At 38.3% G+C, this 22,308-nt stretch overlaps 1 protein-coding gene across 1 annotated transcript in view; it reads right to left on the reverse strand.

Annotated features, from left to right (window-relative positions):
* LOC109461292 (zinc finger protein 287) overlaps positions 1 to 19,238 on the reverse strand; it is a 117,657-nt gene extending 98,419 nt beyond the window's left edge. The window contains exons 1-6 of the mRNA XM_074320340.1: positions 19,120 to 19,238; positions 18,466 to 18,708; positions 17,442 to 17,530; positions 13,857 to 13,971; positions 11,386 to 11,478; positions 4,754 to 5,927 (exon numbers count right to left, since the gene is read on the reverse strand). Of these exons, the coding sequence (XP_074176441.1) occupies positions 4,754 to 5,927; positions 11,386 to 11,478; positions 13,857 to 13,971; positions 17,442 to 17,530; positions 18,466 to 18,502 (1,508 nt within the window). The 5' untranslated portion in view covers positions 18,503 to 18,708; positions 19,120 to 19,238. The remainder of the gene's footprint in view (positions 1 to 4,753; positions 5,928 to 11,385; positions 11,479 to 13,856; positions 13,972 to 17,441; positions 17,531 to 18,465; positions 18,709 to 19,119) is intronic.
* Between the last annotated feature and the right edge of the window lie 3,070 nt (positions 19,239 to 22,308).

Raw genomic sequence — 22,308 nt, forward strand, 5'->3', positions numbered from 1 at the left:
GCTGTATACTGTACAAAGCATTTTCATACGTGTCATCTCATAATCCCCACAGAAGCCCTGTTGTGTCCAGGTTGTGAACATTTTCTTAGGTTTTGGCCTTCTATCAATGTCACTGATGTTTGGAAAACATGTTTTGGGGGAAGGTGGGGAGGAGTAGGTTAGATAGGTTTATTTATGATGAAGTTTGCTATTGAATTGCACTAGTGTTTGCTTTATCCCCGCAGCATCCCTGGATTTTTAGGGAAGCAGCCCTTCCTCACTGCAGTGTAAGTTGTTTGAGTGGGATGGACATAATCCTCTCCTGCTCCAGGGTTTTACATGGAATCAGGCCTGATAATGAGAGCACCCCAACTCAAGGCAGTAAGCGGTTTGGTGACCAGCATGACTCGAGAAAAGCTGAGAAGCAGCATTTGGGATTTTGCTGGAGTGATTTCAAAAGAGGTATTCTCCTTGGGATTGTAAATGCTAAGAACCATACTAGCCTGGAATTTTGCCAGTAGATAGATTTGTCATCACTGGACGAGACTGATGAAAAGATAGCCGATACAGAGGAAAGCAGAGCAAAGACGAGGGTAAATAGTCCTTGATCTAGGAATGCTTGAGTGTCTAATTACACCCTTTAGATTCCTCAGATGTGTGAACTTCTCGACGTGATGATAATGTTTATGGATGAACTGGCAGGAGTGAGGTTGGGTGTGAGGTATGCACATTTTATGTTTAGTCAGCTCAACCTAAGGACAGATTATCTGGTTTCTGGATGAATAGAAGTTAAAAAATAGGAGGTGACATTGTGAAAAATGTAAAGAACAGTTCAAACATTTGATTTTTTTGAGGGCATTAATTGGAACTACAAGGCAATCCATAGGTGTCAAATTATACGTATTTCCACAGCGGAACACCTTTCCCCCTTGCCAATAACACCGAGGGTGAAAGACAGCTCATTTGGCTCTAGATCCCAAGACTGACTAGTTGGGGCCTACAAAAGAACTATGTAACGAAAGGGAGGAAGCAGGGACAAAGAGCTTCCAACTTAGGTAGGCCCTGATGTATTATGAAAAAAGTGAAAACTTATGAGAAAACAAAGATTAAGAGACTTTTAATATATGATTAAACTAGTTAATTGCCAACAATCTGAATAATGTTTGGTATTCTTATACTATAGTATTTACATTTTTGGGTGATATTAAATTATTCTCGCAAAACCCAGATGTAGTTTAAACTTTACACCAAATCAATTTTTTACCCTATGCTGCCTAGTTTTAACTGTACTTTTCATATGAAGCTCATTCTTCCCCAGGACTCCTGCTAAGTTAGGGGTGCCTGTACTTACAGGCCTGAGGACTTAGTACCATTTGGTAGAAACATCCTTCCTCTACTCTAACCTTCTCGCAGACACTTGGGCTGTGGAGGGTATTCCCAATCCATGTCTCCAGAAGTTGTGAAGCCCTGATGAACAATTAGAAATGTGATTGGTTTCTTGAATGATATGGAGATATATTATGGTTGGTCTTTCTTTACCTCTTAAAATATGCTTAAATTAGGAGAATTTAAAAGCAATTCATAAAAGTTCCTGACAATAAATAAACCACTTTATTGACAGTGGGCCAGTAAGAGCAGTCAAATTTAGTTTGCAGGTAACCAAAAACATTTAAAAAGGAGAATGCTAAGACTGCCAAGATTCATGTCAGTACAAACACATAGTCAGAATGAACACCAGGCATAAAACAACACACACAGTCAGAATGAACACCAGGCATAAAACAACAAATGCCGAAATGCCAAGGGCCAGAGTTCTCTGTTAAGCTAACTTAGAGCAAATCCTTCAACACTATGAGTACTTATACTGCAATTAGATTACAAACTTGAGTCTCTGGAACTATCAGATAGTCCTGGTGAACTGGTACTCAGAAGGAAAAAAAGCAAATTCCTCAAGGTCTCAAGGAGGCTGTGTAGGGAGAAGCACCAGAAGGAAGCTAGAAAGGGAAGCCCCTTCTCTATGATGACCTGGATAGGATGGTCACAGTTCTTAACTGGTAAATAGAAGGTATGGAAGATATGCTTATTCTTAATTTCTACTGATGGATGCTTAGCTACTTACTATAACCTGAATGTTTGTGCCCCCTCATCCATGTTAAAACCTAATCCCCACTGTGATGGTATTAGGAGGTGGGGCCTTTGGAAGGTGATTAGGTCATAAGGGCAGAGGTGCCTTGCCCTTTCACCATGTGAGGACACAGTGAAAAGATCGCTGTCTATGAACCAGGAAACAGGCCCTCATCAGACACTGAATCTGCCAAGTCTTTGATCTTGGACTTACCAGTCTCCAGAACTGTGAGATTGTTGAATGTTGTGTATAAGTCACTTAGTCTATGATATTTTGTTATAGCAGCCCAAATGGACTGACACCACTTCATTAAATTGTGTGTATATATGCGCACACAAGGGTGCACCCCCGCCCCCCACGAGACGCTATAGCACTTACTGTGTGCCAGGTCCTTTACTTTCATTATTATATTTAATCCTCACAACTTTATCAGAGAGGGATGACTTATTCCCATTTTACAGATAAAAAAACTGAGGTCCAGAGAATAAATAGCTTTTCAAGGTCACATACTTGCTAAGTGGACGTGGTAGAATTAAAACCCACCTTTAAAAAGCCCATGTTGATGTTGTTGTCAAATTTTAGCCCCCAAATGAATTTATTTTCACTCAAGCATTTGGCATATTGAGAAATAGCAAGCATTTTAGGCTTTTCAGGACATATACTCTCTGTTGCAACTACTTAACTCTGCCATTGTAGCACAAAACAGCCAAACACATGTATATGAATGAGTGTGGCTGAATTTCAAATAAACATTACTGATGGAAAATAGGCAGTGGACGGCCTTGGTCCGTGGGTCCAGGCCATAGTTTGTCAATACGTGCTGTAGACCACTATTTAGGTGATGAAAAGGGTTGAGTTCCCTTTCCTTTATTTTGTTCCTGTGTCAGCCATTCTCCTACCCTTACCTCTCACACCTTGAGCCTTCCCAACTACCTCAATCCCCTTCAATGTGTTTTTTAAATTTCTTTGCAAAACTATTCCCAGTCCTTTCAGGCCCATTTCCTATTGTTTTCCATCATTGCTAGATTTATACTGACCCATCCTTAATGATCTTGCTCTCCACCTACCACCACTTCTTTAAACTATTCTTATACTGTAATAATAGAACTAAAGTCTACAGAGAGGAAATGATAAGAAGTCACAGGAATAATGTGGAGGAGGCAAGACATGGACTGGTTGCTGAATGTTCATCAAGGATAGAATTTAGAAGAAAGAAATCTGTAACTACATTTTTCCCTCTACCTTTTCTATAATCTTCTTTTCACACAATATGTAAAATAACAATAAAGACTGACATTGGTATAGATTTATTTTTCTTTCTAAATATTTATTTGAACTTTTGCTTTTGTGTTCCCAATCCCATCCCTGATCTTTGGTCACCGATGTAACTTATGCCAATATATCATTGTGATTCCAAGCCTTTTCGATCTTCTTTAGGGTTCTGGGATATAGCAAAGACCAACCAACATATAGAGAGACAAGAACAACAAAAATGTGGGTAAACATGAAGGCCAGAAAAATGGCAACTTCTCCTTAGAGGGAAGCTGCTTATCCTCAAGTGAGTCACTGTCCTGTTAGCTATTTTCCATATCTGACAGGAAGGTATGTCCTTGTGCCTCACAGTTGCTTCAGTTCTTCTTGAATGACATCCTAAATATAACAATATATTGAACCCATCAACTACATCTCAGGTCATCTCTTTTTTCTCAAAGAGACAAAGCAGTTTACAGAAAGCAGAATAATGTAAAGAATTAAAATCTCCCTAATACTGTGATTATACAAAACCAAGGATTCAGTCAATGAATGCCAATTATAAGAAAAGAGAGACTTAAAAAAAAAAAAAAGAGGGACTTGATGAAAAACTACAGTTAAGATTTTGACCCATGCAACTTCAGGGTAACTTCCAAGGAAGTAGAAAAGGAAGTTCAACGTAGCCAAAGGGTAACAATTATCTAAATCTATGACCAGCATAATCCATGTGAACATAACTTAGAACCTGCTGTAAATACAGTCTGTTTATATTTACGTTCATCAAATTAGACAGTAGCCTCTATGGGGAGGGAGAAGATACGAAGCATATTTCAAGTCTTAGCTTTTAAGTATTTATAGCTAATCTAAATGAAATGACACTCTCAGGAGAAGTGACCATCTGTACATGTGCATCTCTACTTTGGATTCAAAGAGGAACAATTCTATGTCTTTGTGATAAGGACATGAGCCCTCTAAACTTACCAATAAGAACTTCCTTACAAAGTAAGAGCTTTTAAACAGGGCTTTGACGTGACAACGAAAAGGAGAAACTGGATTTCACAATGATTATATTGCTACCCACTCCCAAGGATTTCTTAAATTTTCACAAAAGGGTATCGGGAGGGGTTAGGGATCAAAATCTGAAATCTCTGGCTTTCACAATTATCAAATCAACGGATATAAGAAACATTTTGTTTATGGCTCAAAAATACGTACTATGCAAATAAAATTAGATGCATATGAAATTAGTCCTCAAGCAGCATTTAAGGGTCTTCCACCTAAACACGCAGGTATTTAACACAGTGATAAAACCAACTTACATTTCTTCACATTTACTAATTTTTTTAAGGTTGCTCTTCAGTGTGAATTCTCTGATGTCTGATGAGGGATGAACTGCACTTAAAGCTTTTCCCACATTCATTACATCTATAGGGTTTCTCTCCAGTATGAGTTCTCTGGTGTTGAATAAGAGCTGATGAATGAATAAAGGCTTTTCCACATTCGTTACATTTGTATGGTTTCTTTCCAATATGAATTCTTTGATGTTTAGCGAAATTTGAGCTCCGGCTGAAGGTCTTCCCACATTCATTACACTCATAGGGTTTCTCTCCAGTATGAATTCTTTGATGCTGAACAAGATGTGTGCTCTGACTAAATGTCTTTCCGCATTCACTACATTCATATGGCTTTTCTCCAGTATGAACTCTCTGATGTTTAGTAAGGGATGAGCAATGGCTAAAGGCTTTCCCACATTCCTGACATTTATAGGGTTTCTCTCCAGTATGAGTTCTTTGATGTTTAATAAGTGCTGATGAATGAATGAAAGCTTTATCACATTCATTACATTCATAAGGCTTCACTCCAGTATGAATCAGCTGATGCTGCACAAGATGTGTACTTCGATTAAATCCTTTCCCACACTCATTGCATTCATAAGGTCTCTCTCCAATGTGAATTCTCTGATGTATTTCAAGCGATGAGCTTTCTGTGAAGGCTTTCTTGCATTCACTGCACTCAAACAGAATTCTAGTATGAGTTCTCTGATGTTTAGTTAAATTAGCTCTGTGGCTAAAAGATTTCCCACATTCATTGCAACTATATGGTTTCTCTCCAGTATGGACTCTCTGGTGTCGAATAAGCACAGAATGATAAGTGAAGAGTTCACCACAGTCATTACATTTATGAGGTTTTTTCTCTTTATACGTTTTCTGTTTTTTCCTTAAGTTTGATTTCTGTTTCAATCTTTTTTCAAGTGTATGAAAGGCATAGGATCCTTTGGGAACTCTGTCTTGAGTGAGAACAGACTTCTGACTAAAGGTTTTCCAATATACACCATGCTCATGAGTTCTTTCTTCAGGGAGTGAATTCATGTAGGTGAACATTTCTCTCAAGTGTCTCTCCTGATTTCCTTGCTGATTCTCTAACCAATTTTCACATTCAAGAGTAGATTCCAAGTTGGTGTCATAGACACTATTCCCCGTCAGTCTGTCTATTATTGCAACCTTGCATGATTCCTCTTTGGAAAAATCTTGCATTGAAGTTGAATCTTTGCTCTCAGGTCCACTCTCCAAGTCTGAAAGAAATTGGAAATGCAAATTTCCTTTGTTTTCTGTGCTCAACAAAAAGGCAGTTCTGTAATAGGGAAGAGTTAATGAAGGTGAAAAAGCATGCCTTCAATGAGTAAGTGGATTTGACTCTTATGAGATGATTTGCAAAGAGAGACAAATGGAGGGAAATGCACAGCGTACGCAGAGAAAATGAATAGACTCTATCCAGGAGAGTCAATGGGGGAAATATGACCAGAGACACAGGAGAAGGAGAACCAATGCAGATGAAGCAATCTACCACCGGGTGAGTAGGAAATGAGCGTACTAAATCAGGGAGACACAACTTCTTATAGAAGACCTACTGCTATAATAAATATCCAGGCAGTTATCACTGTAGTGTTGAGGAAAGTTATAACTCCTAAGATTCCAGTCATCTAATCCTACTTACATCCAAATATTAATTTCATTTCCAGTTTAATCTTCCTTAAAAATGCTTTTATAATACAACCTTGATAAAAAATTTCCTATGATCTCCCATGGATATATTGGCAAATATATGAAATTATATATGCACAAGACTAATTGAAGCAGTGAAAACTGATAACATCTCAAATATCCTATTATAGAGAACCGATTAACTATGGTGTATACATACAATGGAGTACTATCCAACTTCTGAAAAAATGAGAAAGATCTCTACATATTCCTACAAAGTGATCTTTAGGATATATTAAATAATAATAAAAAAAACCCCGGCAAACTGCGAATGAGTGTATAGTTTGCTACTTTTGTGTAGAGAAAAAAGGGGAGATACAAATATATAGACATGTTTTATTCTACTTTCCAAAACCAAGATGGATAAATGAAATATTAATAAAAATGGTTACCTATAGGGAAAGTACCAGAATAGAGAAGGGCAGAAATGGAAACAGACTTTTCTAAATATATCTAATATAAACATTAGAATTTTTGTATCCCGTACAAAACTATGAAGCTAAAATAATTTAAAGAGTGTGGTTTAAAGGAATAAATAGATCAAACAGAAGAGCAAGTTCAGAATAAAGCAAGTATATATAGGAATTAAGGACAATATAAAGGTAATATTTCAGTCAGTGAACTAAAGATAATTTGTTTTTCCAACAAATGGTGCTATGGCTGATTAAGCATTTAGGAGAAACGTGTCCCTCATTCCATACAGCCAAATCAACTCTATTCACTCATCTATCTCCTCTTCTACCCATTTATTCAACAATTATCTATTGAATATCTACCATACACTAGGCTCTGTTCTAGACACTGGGGAAAAACAATTGCAGTTCCTAGGCACATGAGGGGAGAGAGAATTTAGTCTAACATTCACAAACACATATAAAATTGTACCTGCAGTAAGTGCTAAGAAATAAAAGGCAAATGATGCTCCGAAAGAATATAAGAAAGGGAATCTAGGGAAATGAGGTGAGGTTTCCCTGAGGTACATCACCGAACTGAAATGAAACTGGGGCTGGGATTTGGGTGTGTGTTTCAGGTAATATGTACAAAAGCACTAAAGTGAGTGTTCCAGGCAGAGGGAATGATATGCCTTGTGGTGAGAGGGACATTCAAGAAAAGCATAGTGGTTGAAAGGATGGATTATGGAATCAGAACACATGAATTTAATCCCAACTCTGCCACTTACTAGCTGTGTGACCTGGGGCAAGTTATTTACCTTTCTACTTCAGTTATCTGTAAGAAAGGGAAATAACAGTACCTACTTCATGAGTAATAATTAACACTTACCTTAAGCATTAAATGAGAATATTTATAAAGAACTTAAAACTCTGACACAGCCTAAATGCTACATAAGTGTTTGTTAAACACATAAAATATAAATTGATCTCAGGTTAGTATAGGTAGGTAGAGGCAGAGATCTCAAACAGTGGTCCATGGACCCCTGGGAGTCCGTAAGTTCAAAACTATTTTCAAACTAATATTTAGATATTATCTGAGTTTTTCATTGTCTTGACATTTGCACTGATGCTGCAAAAGTAATGGTGGTAAAACTGTCATGACTTAGCGTGAATCAGGACAATGACACCAAACTCACTAGTCATTATTGTGTTCTTCACCACCACGTATTCTCAGTTAAAAAAAAAAAAGCCTTGAAAATGTCTGCATGAACAGTAAACATTAATTTTATTAAATTTCAAACCTTGAATACACGCCTTTTTAACATTCTGGATTTATAAAACAGGAAATATTCATAAAGCAATTCTGGTTATAACACTCATGAGATCGTTTGAGTTGTGAGCTGAACTAGCCACTTTTTTCACAGACCACAGATTTTCTTGAAAGAATGACACAGATAATTATGTTATCCATGTTGGGCATTTGGCAGACACTTTCTTAAAAAATGAACAAAGTGAGACTGTCACTTCAAGAAAAACGACTGACTGTTTTTTATAAAATTTGAGCTTCCAGACAGAAATTAGAATTTTAGAAAACTTTTATCAACCATTGATAGCCTGATAGCTTCCTAATACTTAAAGAATTTTCTGACCAGGTCAGTGGTGGTATTAAAAACTGTCATTTAAAAAATATTGTATAATGTAATGTGTCAATATTTGTGTAACTCAGTGAACCAATATTTTCCAAAAGATCAATAGATTTGAATGTAAGAGTATGAAAAACTCATGGATGTGATTTCAGATGCCACATTGTTAATTAATTTTTAAGAAACAACCACTTGCCCAGTTTTGGTGTCAGATCAGAATAGCTATAAGTATCTGAAGAGGTAAAAAACACTCCTCTCTTTTCCAACTATATATTGGTGTGAATCTGGATTTTCTTCATACACGTCGACCAAAACAACACATCACAGCAAATAGCATTTAGAAGCAAGTGTGAGAATATAGTTGTCTTCTGTTAAGCCATATTTTCAAAGAGATTTGTAAAAATGTAAAACAATGCCATTCTTCTTAATATTTTTTTCTTAAAGAAGATGGTTGTTTCTATAAAAATTATGTTATTGGTATTAACATGTAATGGGTTTATAATTATTTTTAAATAAATTATCCAATAGTTTTAAATCTTTTTCAGTTTTAATTTCTATATAGTAAATATTGGTAGAAATAACTCACATAAACAAAAGCTGTTTAGGGTCCTCGATAATTTGGGGAGTAAATTAGGTACTGTGATGCCAAAACATTTAAGAACCGCTAAGCAGAGTACAAAAGTGGAGGGAGAGTACGTGTGAAATAAGGTTGGAATAAGTAAGTGACACCTTGTGCACGGTATTGAAAGCGTCCAAGATTCTGGTTGTTATTCTAAGAGCAATGGGAAGCCATTGAAATGTTTTAAACCAAGAGGTGACACCATCAGATTTGTATTTTGAAAACATCACTCTCACAATGTTATGAAGAACGGAATACATGGGAGCAAAGGTGGAATCAGGAGATTATCACTGTAGTCCAGGCAAACAAAACGATAATGCTAACAATGAAGAAATATTCAGAATGTAATTAGATAAACACAATGAAGGATTGGATAAAGGAAGAGATGGAAGTGTAAAGACTGGTCATAAATGTATGGCTTGTACAATTTGATAAGACAGTGAGTGTCATTAAGACAATTATTGGGAAAGGATCCTGTTGGGGCGATGGAGAATTTGGGCATGTATCAGGTATTCAGTATTAAATATGTTGTGTTGAGGTGCCTTTGATACAAGCAAATGGACACATCAAATAGTTACACAAATGTTCAGAACAAGAGCCCCAAGGAGAGGTCTAGGATGGAAACACAAATTTGGGATTCATCTAGATAAGAGATGATAATTTGGTTATTGAAATGGATGAGACTACTGACAAAAAAAGTAGAGGCTGCAAATAGGTGACCAGTTAGACAAATCTGACCCTCAGATATTTGTTTGATCCACACTATTTATACAAATTTTTTAGATTAATTGCCAAGAGTTAAAAATAGGGACATTTCACATGAAAATTCAAATTTTGGGTTTCTCTTAAAAAACAACTGGAAGCATACTGAGTGACAACCAATTAAGAGCAGAGGTTGGCAACTACAGCGCACTGCCTATTTTTCTAAATAGAATTGTATTGGAACCCAATCACACCCATTCATTTGTGAAATGTCCATGATTGCTTTAACCCTACCAAGACAGACCGAGTAGTGGCAGCAGAGATCGTATGTCCCACAAAGCCTCAATTATTTACTCTCTAGCCCTTTACATAAAAAGTTTGTCAGCCCTTGAACTAAAGCTAATGGAGTAATGACCCCTTTCAGCTGCGGCATGTGCTGTTCCAGTTTACTTATTTCACTCACTATATTACCTCCTGAATGCAGGCATTCAGATTTACGATTGCAGGTATATAGAGGGAAGGGAGATTCAAACCAAACCTTGAGCAATCCAAACGTTTAATTGTTCAGAAAAGAAAGTTGAGAAGATACAACCAGCGAAGTAAGAGGCAATTCCAAATGGATTAAGGATTTAAAGGAAATATTAAAAGACAGATATACTAGAAGAGAACAGAAGGAACTATTTCTATTATCTTTGAGAAAGAACTTTCTCAGCACTAATCAAAACACAGGAAATAAAAGATTGTAATACATTAAATTTGTACATTAAAAAGCATACCAAAACCAAAAGGCAAAAACTAGAAAAACATATCTGTAACATAACAAAGAATACCTCATACATGAAGAGTTCTTATAGATCACTAAGAAAATGGCAATATCTCCCCCCACCCATACACACAAAAAAGAGAAAGGTGGTGAATAGGTAAGTCACAAAAATAGACAGGCCTAGAAAGGGAAACAGACATATCCACATCACGGGAAGATTTTAAAACTCAATATTCAAAAGAACCAGATTATTAAAAAAAAGAGCATTAAGGGAAGATTTTCTTTATGCTATACATACTATAAAGTATAGTTAATTAAAACATATGGTATCGGAACACAGATAAATAAGTAAACCAGAGAGCCTAAAAACAGATCCAAGCATGTATTGGACCTGGGTTTATCACCGAGTTAGCATTACAAATCAGTGATAAAACTTATCTGTGATATTAGAAGTTAGAATAAGGTTACCCTTGGAAGGAGGGAGGTGCCTTAAAGAGATCACAAGGGTGCCTGTAGGGGTGCTAGTAAGGTCGTTTCTTAATCTGGGTGCTAGTTACATGAATGTTTTCAACTTATGAAAATTCATAGACCTGTACAGTTATATTTTCAGTTATTGTATATTGAAAAAAAGGAAGGAACAGCAGGAAATGAAGCAAAATATTAGCATGTGTTTGATCTTGGTGGTGGATACATAGGTGTTATTTTATTTCCTTGACTTTTATATGTATTTAAATTGCTAGATAATTTAAAATATTTTAAAATAAAAACACATAGGTACTTCCAATAGTCTTTCTTAAGCACTGAAAAGTGTCACTTCTTCACTGTCCTGTAGAGCTATTATTTCTGAAGCCTCCCATCTATCTGACTCACCTGAATGGCTGCTTTGGGGGGTTTTTCTCTCAAACATCAACGGTTCCCTTCCATTCTCCAAATTGTAGTTCTCAGGCTTGGAAACTGGAAGCCCTGCTCATTAAAAATTCAAAAAAGAAAAGGGACTTAGCTATTTGTGATGGGCACAAAGATCTACCCTAGAGCATAGTGCCAACCCTGATCCACCAAGAGGACCGGAAATTACAGGAAGATCTGAAGTGAAAGAAGACAGACCGCTCCATGAAGCTTAAAATATTTGCAGCAAGAGTCTGGGCCTGGCAAGGAGTTTTTATGCACTGGAAAACACAAATGTTTCTGCCTGTCAAAAAAGAAGAGTACTCTTTCTTTCCTGAGGAGTTTCCAGGGAGACACCATACGTCAATCCTTAGCTTAGGTAAGACTGGGAAAATGGGACCTCAGTGGCAGCATCACGAAGTTGGGACTGGGGAAACTAGAATTTTTGTCCTCTAATGATTTTCCTTTCTTCCTTCGTTAGTTGCTAGAACCGACTTTCTGAGGGAATTTATTACCTGAGGTTTGGGAAGGGCTTACATAGTTCCTGGTGCTCCTTATAAAAACACATATGCACATGTGCACATGTGTACACACACACAGGTGGGCATAGGGTACAAACTGGCCAGAGTGCCCTATCTCCCTGGCTCTAGCAATTGTTCAACACATGACCCTATTTGCTGAAACTCCACTGTCCTTTTTTCCTTACCTCTCTAACTAGAAGAATAATATGACCCTAGAGCTGCCAATGGCCATCTTTGCCACATGGGGGAGAATAAAGCCAATACATGGCAAAGCCAAGCCATGTGATTAAAAAAGAAATACAAGAAATTCCTGATCATATATTTGCTTCCTTGAATCAAGTTTTTCCCCCTGGGGAATGGAATCCAACACCTAAACTCTACCTAGACTCATCTGTCTTAATTAACAGAAGCCTTCCCCTTCAGGGGACGGACTCCAACACCGATACCTGAGGACTGTGGTGGAAACCCAGTGCAGCTGGGAGAAGGGAATGGAAAATAAAAAGAATATTTACCCCTGGAGGAAGGGTAGGGATACATACTAGGCCCAGCATTGTGAGTGAAGGAGGACAGAAATATTTGTGAAGTTCACACCTTCTAACCCAGGTTCACAATGCCCACCTAAGAGTTTGATCAGATCAAAGATACCCCATCCTTTTCTACCTCCCACCAACTCACTGACAGATTAACTCTTGCACAAACACAAGTAAATAACCTAATTAACTTACATCAAATTACATTTTGAAGGCATAGATGAGCAATCAATGCACATAGGACTTGGGCTATAGTACTTGACAGAAGCAAACATACGATGTAATAATCATATTCACCCTGGTGATAATTCTAAATCATGGTGTGGGGCAATAGAGTGTAAGTAAAACGCCAAAAGTCTTACTGCTGCTGGGAGGGGTAGCAATTTAGTTCCATCAAAAGACTGTGATTTAAGAAACACAACCAAGAGAGGAAGGAACTATAGACAAGAAGCACCAAAATTTATATATAACCGCGTTTCCCCGAAAATAAGACCTAGCCAGACCATTAGCTCTAATGCATCTTTTGGAGCAAAAATTAATTAAGACCCGGTATTATATTATACCCAGTATTATATTATATTATATTATATTATATTATATTATATTATATTATATCCGGTCTTATTTTAATATATATTAAATTATATTAACTTTTGCTCCAAAAGATGCATTAGAGCTAATGGTCCGGCTAGGTCTTATTTTTGGGGAAACATGGAAACACCATTCAAATTTTTGAGTCCTGAGCTGTACATATGAAAAGCACAACTTTAAGTTACCCAGTAGAACAAAACAGCTGGGGGGATAAAATGCTGCAGAGAGATTTTAGAAACTACAGATTTCTAGAGTTTGTACTTTATCCCATATCAATGTGGACAAGCTGTTACAATGTGGGCTTTTAGCTGAAAACCCATAAGGACACAAACTTCAAAGAAGACAAATACCTTAAAAGTAATTTCCCCTCCCAAGGAGTAAGGGCTGCACACCTTACTTAGGAGTAAGGGCAAAAATGAAATAGAACCATAGGAAAAATAATCAGGCAGGATCAAGGTGATCAAGTGCTACTCAGTTGCAGAAGGTAGTCAGGATAAAGTGAACTCTCTTTAGAAAACAGATAAATTTAATCACCTTACAATAAAGATTAAAAAAAAAGAAAAACCAGTGAAAAAAAAGATTCCCCCTCTTTAGACTAGTGTGAATTAGGTTTCTGTCACTTGAATCCAAGGAATCCCGATACAAAACATGCATAGACAGTTCACCATGAACCTAGAACTGAAACAGATTTTCTCTGGGCCCAAAGGGATTAATACTTTACAACTCCTAAATGGAAAAGTGAAGGCTTTGTTAAGCTATTTCACTTTCAATAAAGTAATGATTTCAGAGTCACAGGATGAGAACCCATCCTTACAAAGCGAGACCAGGTTCCTATAGTTCTCCAGCATCACGTCCCTCTGTGCAGGATCCAGCTTCCCCCACTCCTCTGGGGTAAAGTCCATGGCCACATCTTTGAATGTCACAGACGCCTAAGACACAAAACATACTTATGTTTACCATCTTTTGCTTGACAGCACCCTTTTCAGCCACCAGTGTCTGTTGTTCCTGGAGCAGAGCAGTTGAATATATTCAACAGGGAAAATGACAGTGATAAATGACAAGTATTCTAATAGTATTCGGATTCTGAACATTCTGTGTGAAGTCACTGAGTATCAGTTATGTGCTAGGCACGCTGTGCTAGGTGTAATATGAGAACCAAAAGAAATCTGACCATGGTTTCTCCATTGAGAGACTATCATTTTTCTGGGGAATAAATAGTTAAAACATGAACCAGTCAGTCAACAAAGTAGTTTGGCAAAGTAAACAAAATATAGGCAGAGGAGGAAAAAAGGCATGTCTGCATAACTCTCCTTGTGAGTCCTCAATAAAAACTTGAAGAATACATATAGCCAATCAGAAGATGAACTGAAATACAGACCTTGTGAACGGAGATGCCATGGAATGAAGAGACTGGCAGTAAAGCACCAAATCCAATAAAGCATGGAATTAATTTGAGACTAAAAGCATTAATTGAAAAATGATGGCAAATTAAGGGTACAGCTGTAACTCATATATGTTTAGTGTAAATATCATAGGATTAAGTTTATATAAGACAAAAATACAAAAGCTGTAAAGAGATAGTTACATATAAGTATTATATACCTTTTTAAGTAAGGCCATAGAGAATGGGAATAATATTCCAAGGTTGTTGAAATAAATATATATCAAATGCTGTCACTGGTAGGTAGAAAATACCTTCTATTTAAACATCATGAAACATTTGCAAAAGTAACAAAGTAAATTTAAATAAATTCCAAAACAGAGCAATAACTGATGATAGTTGAAAAAACTCATATCAAAATAATAATGAAATAAAATGCAAAACAAATGCAAATGGCTAAAACTGTACTCAGAGGAAATTTCATGGCTTTAAACACTTCCATTTCATTAAAAAAATAATGTAAATAAATGAACAAAACATACAAATCAAGTTAGAGAAAGAACAACAAACTAAGAAAAATAGGAAGAATTACAGGATAAAAGCAGAAATTAAGGTGAGGGTAAATGAAAAAAATAGGAGAGGTGGGAAATCTGAGTAAGGTCAATAGGTTATAGTACTACATACCAATGTTAATTTCCTAATTTGAGAAAATAAGAATAAAGTGAGGGAAAATGTTAACTTTTGGAGAATCTTAATGGAGAGTAAATAAGAAATCTTTCTATATTTGCAACATTTAAGTCTGAAATTATTTCAAAATAAAGTTTCCAAAAATGGAAATATATAATCTGAGACTTAAAAAAATACAAGAATCATTCCGGGGGTGGGGGGGTTGGGTGAAACGTAAAGATCACTAAGTACACAAAACATTTTGAGGAAAAATGACTGTATCCTACAATCTGCATATCCACAGCTAAACTGACACTCAATGGAAATTAACTTTCAGACCATGAGAAGAAAAAAAAAATTAGAACAAAAATGCAAAACACTGCACAAAAAGGCAGAAAAAATACAAAAGAAACGGAAAGCATAGTAAACAGAATTATAAAAATCACATGGCAAGAAAAATTTGAAACATACAAGTAATCATATTAATGTGAATTAGTTCATTTCCCTTAAAAAATTTATTTTAAAAGTCACATCCTGTTCACAAATAGGACATCCCCCCAAAATAACCCAAAGTTGGTGGGAGGGAGATGGAAGGAAATATAGTATATCACGTCTGAATACAGCAGTACAAGTTCAACAAAAACATATGGAAAAATATATATCAAACTGTTATCCTCAGTAGGTAGAAGTGGGGGACTGAATTTGGGGAGGGAAGTAATATTACTTTTATATTGATATATGTCTGTGTTGCTCACCTGTTACAATGAACAAGAATTAAACCTTTAATATTTTAAAAATCTAATAAGACAGAAAAATTGTCCAGGCAAATTCTAATAAGACAGTTACAATATTAGCATAAGATAAAAATCTCATGTAATGCAAAAAGGACAAAGAAAGTTTTTTAAAACTTTCCTAAAAGGTTGAATCTATCCCAAGACTAACAGTCTTGAGTTAAATACCAAAGTGTTGAAATATATAAAGCATTCATTCTTCTGGTACTTGTACTTTGATTTTCCTCAGACTGCTATGCCTGTGTAGTTCAGGTGGTATTAATTCCATCTCTGACTCAGAGGTGGTATGTGTATTTGTATGTGTATGTGCAGGTATATTCCATAGGTCTGCCCAATTAGAGAATTACACTTAGATCTGGACAATAACTGTTCCAGGAACGGGCCTAATCCCTGTTAAAGAGTTAATCCCTGGACTTCTGCAATAATTAGGAGGCAAGCTGCCCTTTGTCTCTGGTCCTCAACATGGGAAGATGTAAGCCTAGATTGGTAGGGCCAGCATTAGGATAACAATCTACTTGAGAGGAAAATCCATAGAGAAAAGAAAAGGTCAGTGAAATGGAAGGAATAGGTTTCTAATGTTTCTCACTTAGTCAATAAATATCTCTTTTTGCTTAAGTCAATTTAAGTTGAGCTTTTACCAGCTGCAACTTAAAGCTTCTTGACTTGACTAATAAAGTCTTCAATACCAATGTCAGGCAGTTGAGAAACAGTGAAGACAGACAAGTATATAAGGATCCTGAGAAGTTACTTTCACAAATGGTACCAATGTGCAATACATACTTTTTAGACTTGGGACCACAGTAGCAAAGAGAAAGGCCAGTGGAGGAATCTTTGGGTTGTGGTATGCCACACACATCATGGAGACCTCTTTTCTCCTACCCAACTTCTTTTAATAAAAACTTCAAACATACAAAAAGTTGAAAGACGAATACACTAATTACCCACATAGTACAACTACCACTTAAATTCAACAATTCTTAAGATGTGCCCTTGTACAGCGGATTGGAGAGTAAGTTACAGACACGGTAACATTTCACTTCTAAAATACTTCAGCATTCATCATCTTGGAGGGCTGCATTATAACTCTTTAAATTAAGCCTTCCATAGGCTTTCCTTTTCAAGCAGTTCTTTGAACTTTTGAATATTTATTATTTTCATAATTCACTTCAGCACTAAAGGTACGTTCTTAAATTCTTACTTAACAGTTATGCGTATATTGTTTCCCCTATAGAAACATAAATTTTAAGAGATATGCACCATATTTTCTTTCAAAATAATTTCCTGTTACCAAGCACAGAAATTAGTATAACAGGCTAAAGAAGGGTAATGTTCCTTACATGCCTGTTGCGTGACAATAAATAATAGGTGGAGAAGATACCTTGGGTTAGTAGAAAACATTTTCTACTGAGCCTATTAGTCACCCGAGTAGCCTTAGAATTAGAACTCATCTCTCCAGATGAGTGCCAGTGGACAAAGAAACTCCACATCAAAAAGAAGGGAGTGTGTCTGTACTCTGAGAAATAAGGTGGAATTTCAATCATCAGTAGAGACTCACACTCACCTGGGATCTGGCTGTGAGGCGCAGGGCTGCCACTTCTCCCTCTTCTGCGCTCTTCTCTTGTGAAAAGGAAGAATCCTGGGAAGACATGGCTAAAGGGAAGAAAGCATCAATGATGGGACTTAAGTCTATCTTGTGACTCAGATTTACAAGTCTAAAAATCCTTGCATCATACAAACGATGCTCCCACAAACACTGCAACTGAAGGGAGCCCAAACAACTCATGATCCTGGGATCATGGAGAATGTCCAGGAATGCTGCTACTTGGGGCTTAAATTCATTATTGCTATCATCATAACACCTACTGGTAGATGACATTCTCTAACCTAGAAATTAGAATAAATCAGTTTATTTCAAAGATTAATTACATTAAATATCAGAAAAATAGGCTCAGTTCTCAAAAATCACCCTACAAGCTTACTTAAAAAGTAGATTGCTGGATCTCACTTCCCAATAATTATCATTAGTTCAGTTTGGGGTGCAATCTAGAAATTTAATAAGCACCCCAGGGGTAATTCTGTCGTTGGAAGTCACAGACGTCACTTCAAGAACGATGGGTCGTCAGTCACTGACTTCTATGCTTGTTTTCTACTAGCATGTAAAACAAAAATATTTCCTCTATTGAAATCATAATATTATTGTGCAAAGTGAAACAACAGAAGTGGGAAAATATCTTTGCAAACCAAAAGCTAAATTCTCAGACTCACTGATGGAGACTAGGCATAATCATTTGGGAAGAACGTGTGAGAAAAAGTAATTGAGGCTTTGCTCATGCCTTAGAAGCTAACACTTCGCTGACATTTTGGGGGTGGCTTTAAAGGATCCACTGTGCACTCAGCTGGAGTGGAAAGAGGGGTGATGCCTACCAAGCCCTCCATTCTCACTCAAAGAGCCTATCCATCTCTCAGACAAAGGAGATGGACAGCGCTGTCTGCTGAGAGCCACCTCCCCAGAGGCAACTGATTTCCCTTCAGGAGGAAGAATTTGCCCTTCCACAACACAAGTTCAATACTTCAGCAGTTCTCACCTCTCTTCGCGGGCGTTTTGGCCAAATCTCTCTCCATGATCACCACCTCCTCCCGGTTCTGAAGATTCTGACACCCCACCCGCCAAATTCAGACTTCTCTCGACTGGATAGTGAGAAGCCCCCGGAGGCCTCCTGGTCCTCCTTCCTGCCTCCTCTCTGGGGGCTCTGCTGAAAGGCTTCGATCAGGTCCGGTCCGGTTTCTTCCTCACTCACGAGCCTTGCTCGGTCTTACGAGGTTGGCACCTGGAAACCCGGGGACAGAATCCCTGAGACTGGATCCTCAGATGCCTATTCTTGCTGCTTGGAACTGTCCCTTGGGGGACCGAGCAGCTGGAAGAGATGGAGATGGGGATGCCGCCGAGATACAAGGCGCGTAGACAAATCCCGCCACGCTCGGGAATCTCCCCGAAGATCCGCGACTGCCCCGCGCCCCGCCCGTGGCGTCCCGCCAGCACCACGCTCTCACCCGCGTTCCCGGGAGGCGGCAGCCGCTGGAGGGATTCAGGCCGGAGCGTAAAGGGATGGGGCTCATGGTCTGCCTTCGAGGCCCCTTTCACAAACGCACAACCCAACCCCGACTTGGCACAGATTGATGCCCCGGGGACTACCGCCGAAGCTGAGAAGAGAAAAACGGCACGAAAACGACCAACTCACCCCTCATCCCGGGCTTCACAAAGGCTACGAACTTCTCGGGCCAGCTCGGAGTCGCGCAGGCGTAGGAAGGAGTCCGGCAAAGCTGGCGGGTCTTCTCCAGCCCGGGAACTACGATTCCCAGAAGTCTCTGGGCGTTGCCAGACTGCGTTTCTCAGCAGACAGGAGCGTAAGTGGTGTAGCTGGGGAAAGCAAAGGAGCAGCAGTCTCTTTCCCTCTCGCGAGAGTATTGAGCTGCATCGCTTTGTCTGATACATCGCGCTGGAGAGAGCGCGAACGTCGGAGACTCCGAGAGAGGCAGTGCGGGTACCCGCGCTCGCCTGCACGTGGGACTGATCACAGAACTGTGCTTAGGGCTGCTGAGTTCAGCCTAAATTACTTTAATGTAAGATATGTGAGGAGTATATGACTTTTCCATAGTTTTCTCCTCCCCAAACTCTTTTACCTTCAAACAATGTGGATGCTATATTTCTAGAAACAGCGGGTTATACACACAAATCGTTGTCCATGCATCATAGACTACTTGAAATACTGAAAGTTCACATGTGTGAGATAGATGAAGAGATTCAACTGGTTTCAGCAAATTTGAGCAACAGGTTCTTTGCAGGCATAAAAATTAATTTAAATTTATCAAAAGAGGTTGTTCTCTCAAGTGAGCATGGTTTAGTCTATCATCCTGTTAGTGGACTAATCTACCCATCTCATATTCAAAATGTTTAAACTGCTTTTCCTCTTCTCAGTGAATGGTGTCACTGCCCACAAACCCATTTGCAAAAGCAAGAACCAGAATATCCTGAACTCTTCTCTCACTGCCTATTTATCACCAAGTCCTATTTATTGTATTTCTTAAATAACTCCGATTTGCCCATCTTTCTCTATTCCCACTAGTATTACCTTAGTAGTTCTGGCCACCACCATTTCACTAGGATTACAGTCAGCCTCCTAACTGATTTCCCTAACTCAAGTTTTCTTTTCCACCAATCTATTCTCCACACTTTTTGCCCAATGATCATTCATTCTAAAGCAAGAATATAACGTAGCTTTACTGCTTAAAATCCTTCAATGACTCAAAAGCTTTGAGGGAAGGTGATTTTTAGTTCCCACAAGATAGCACCCCGTATCCAGCTCCTATTATACAATGTGGCTCCCTTTCTCTGAGCCTCCTGATACTCACACCCTTGTGTAATGCCCCCCCCCCACCCTCCTTGAGTGTGGGTAGGACCAGTGACTCACTTTTAACAATAGAATACAACAAAGGTGACATATGATTCTAATGCTTGTCTTGCTAGGAGACTTCTTGCTGGCTTTGATGAAGCATGTGGTAATGTTGGGGAGGCCCACATGACAAACGGTGGGTAGCCTTCAGCCAACAGCCAGCAAGAGCCTAAACACTGTCAACAATCCACAGGTTGCTTGGGAGTAGATACCTTGATACCCAGCTGATACCTTGATAGCCTGCTGTAGAGGACCCAGTTAAGCTGTGCCCAGAGCCTCACCCACAATGCTGTGAGATAATAACTGTGTGCTTTTTTTGAGCCAAGTATTAGTAATATTGTTATGTAGAAAAAGATAAGTAATATAACATCCTAAGTTAAATGGCTAGCTCCTTTCGCCAAACCCAACCTGGAGATCCTCTGGAAAGGAAGAGATTGTTGGATTGAAAAACCATTGAAAAATTCATTTGAAAGTCTCTGGAAGACCCAGGGTGCTCGTATGTGTGTGCATGTGCGTGTGCACACACACTTGAGCATAGATTAGAAGGGAATTGTAGCAGTAGCGGGAGACTCCTAGAGGCCACAGGGGGACTGTGGAGAGTCCCTATAGGGAGTGGGGTGAGTTTTAGTATTTTATTTTGCTTGTTTCTGTCTACTCGCACATTGCCTTGGGTAAGTCTTGCCCACTCTTGCACTATTGCACACTGTAGTTTTAGAGGTGGGTTGAGAGAGGAGTGGATACTAATAGATACAAATAGATCCACTTCAAAGGGATTTATTCACTTCCTTCTCATGCTGATGTGCACTCATGCACGTGCACACACACACACACACACACACACACACACACACACACACTGAATCAGATGATTGCTGCAAAAAAGGTGTAGAGATAGAAAGTTTCCCTGAGGGATAAGATCACCTGATGAAAAGAGTGTGGTAAATGGGGAGTGGTCTTGCCCACATTTTACCACCAGAGATTCTCTGCTTTGAAAATAACTCATATACCGCTAAGTCCCTCCACCTCTCCCCACATACGAAGTCAGGCAATTAAGTTCACGAACTTGTTGCAACGATGTTGCTAAACTTTTTTGATATCAGAGGGATTATTCATCATGAATTTGTACCAACTGGTCAAACAGTTAACCAAGTTTACTATTTGGAAGTGCTGAAAAGGCTGTGTGGAAAAGTTAGATGATCTGAACTTTTTGCCAACAATTCATGGCTCTTGCATCACGACAATGCACCAGCTCACAGGCACGGTCTGTGAGGGAGTTTTTAGCCAGTAAACAAACAACTGTATTGGAACACCCTCCCTACTCACCTGATCTAACTCCCAGTGACTTCTTTCTTTACCTGAAGATAAAGGAAATATTGAAAGGAAGACATTTTGATGACATTCAGGACATCAAGTGTAATACGATGACAGCTCTGATGGCCATTCCAGGAAAAGAGTTTTAAAATTGCTTTGAAGGGTGGACTAGGCACTGGCATCGGTGCATAGCTTCCCAAGGGGAGCACTTCGAAGGTGACCATAGTGATATTCAGCAATGAGGGATGTAGCACTTTTTCTAGGGTGAGCTCATGAACTTAATTGTCTGAGCTCATACATTTTTTAGTTTTAAATTCTTCACTTGGCTCTTTTAATAGCCTTTTTTGGCTAAGATTTTCTATTTTTAATTTGTTTTGAGAGAATTTGTAATTCTTAATAGAACCATTGTTTGAAATGATGGCTACTTTAAACCCTTGTCTGATGATCCCTACATCTGATTCTTCCCAGTATTGGCATTATTTTCTAGATTGTGATTTTGCTGGTTCTTGGCATAACAGGTGATTTGGGATTGATTCCTGGATGTTTTTCCTATTATGTTAGGAGACTCCAAGTCCTATTGAAATCTTATGTTTTAGAACACAGTCAACCTATTTAGGTGTAACATACACGTTTTGGCCTACTACTGTGGGCTATGGTTTCAATGCT

The sequence above is a fragment of the Rhinolophus sinicus genome, linkage group LG15 (assembly GCF_036562045.2).
Source record: "Rhinolophus sinicus isolate RSC01 linkage group LG15, ASM3656204v1, whole genome shotgun sequence".
Taxonomy (NCBI): Eukaryota; Metazoa; Chordata; class Mammalia; order Chiroptera; family Rhinolophidae; genus Rhinolophus; species Rhinolophus sinicus.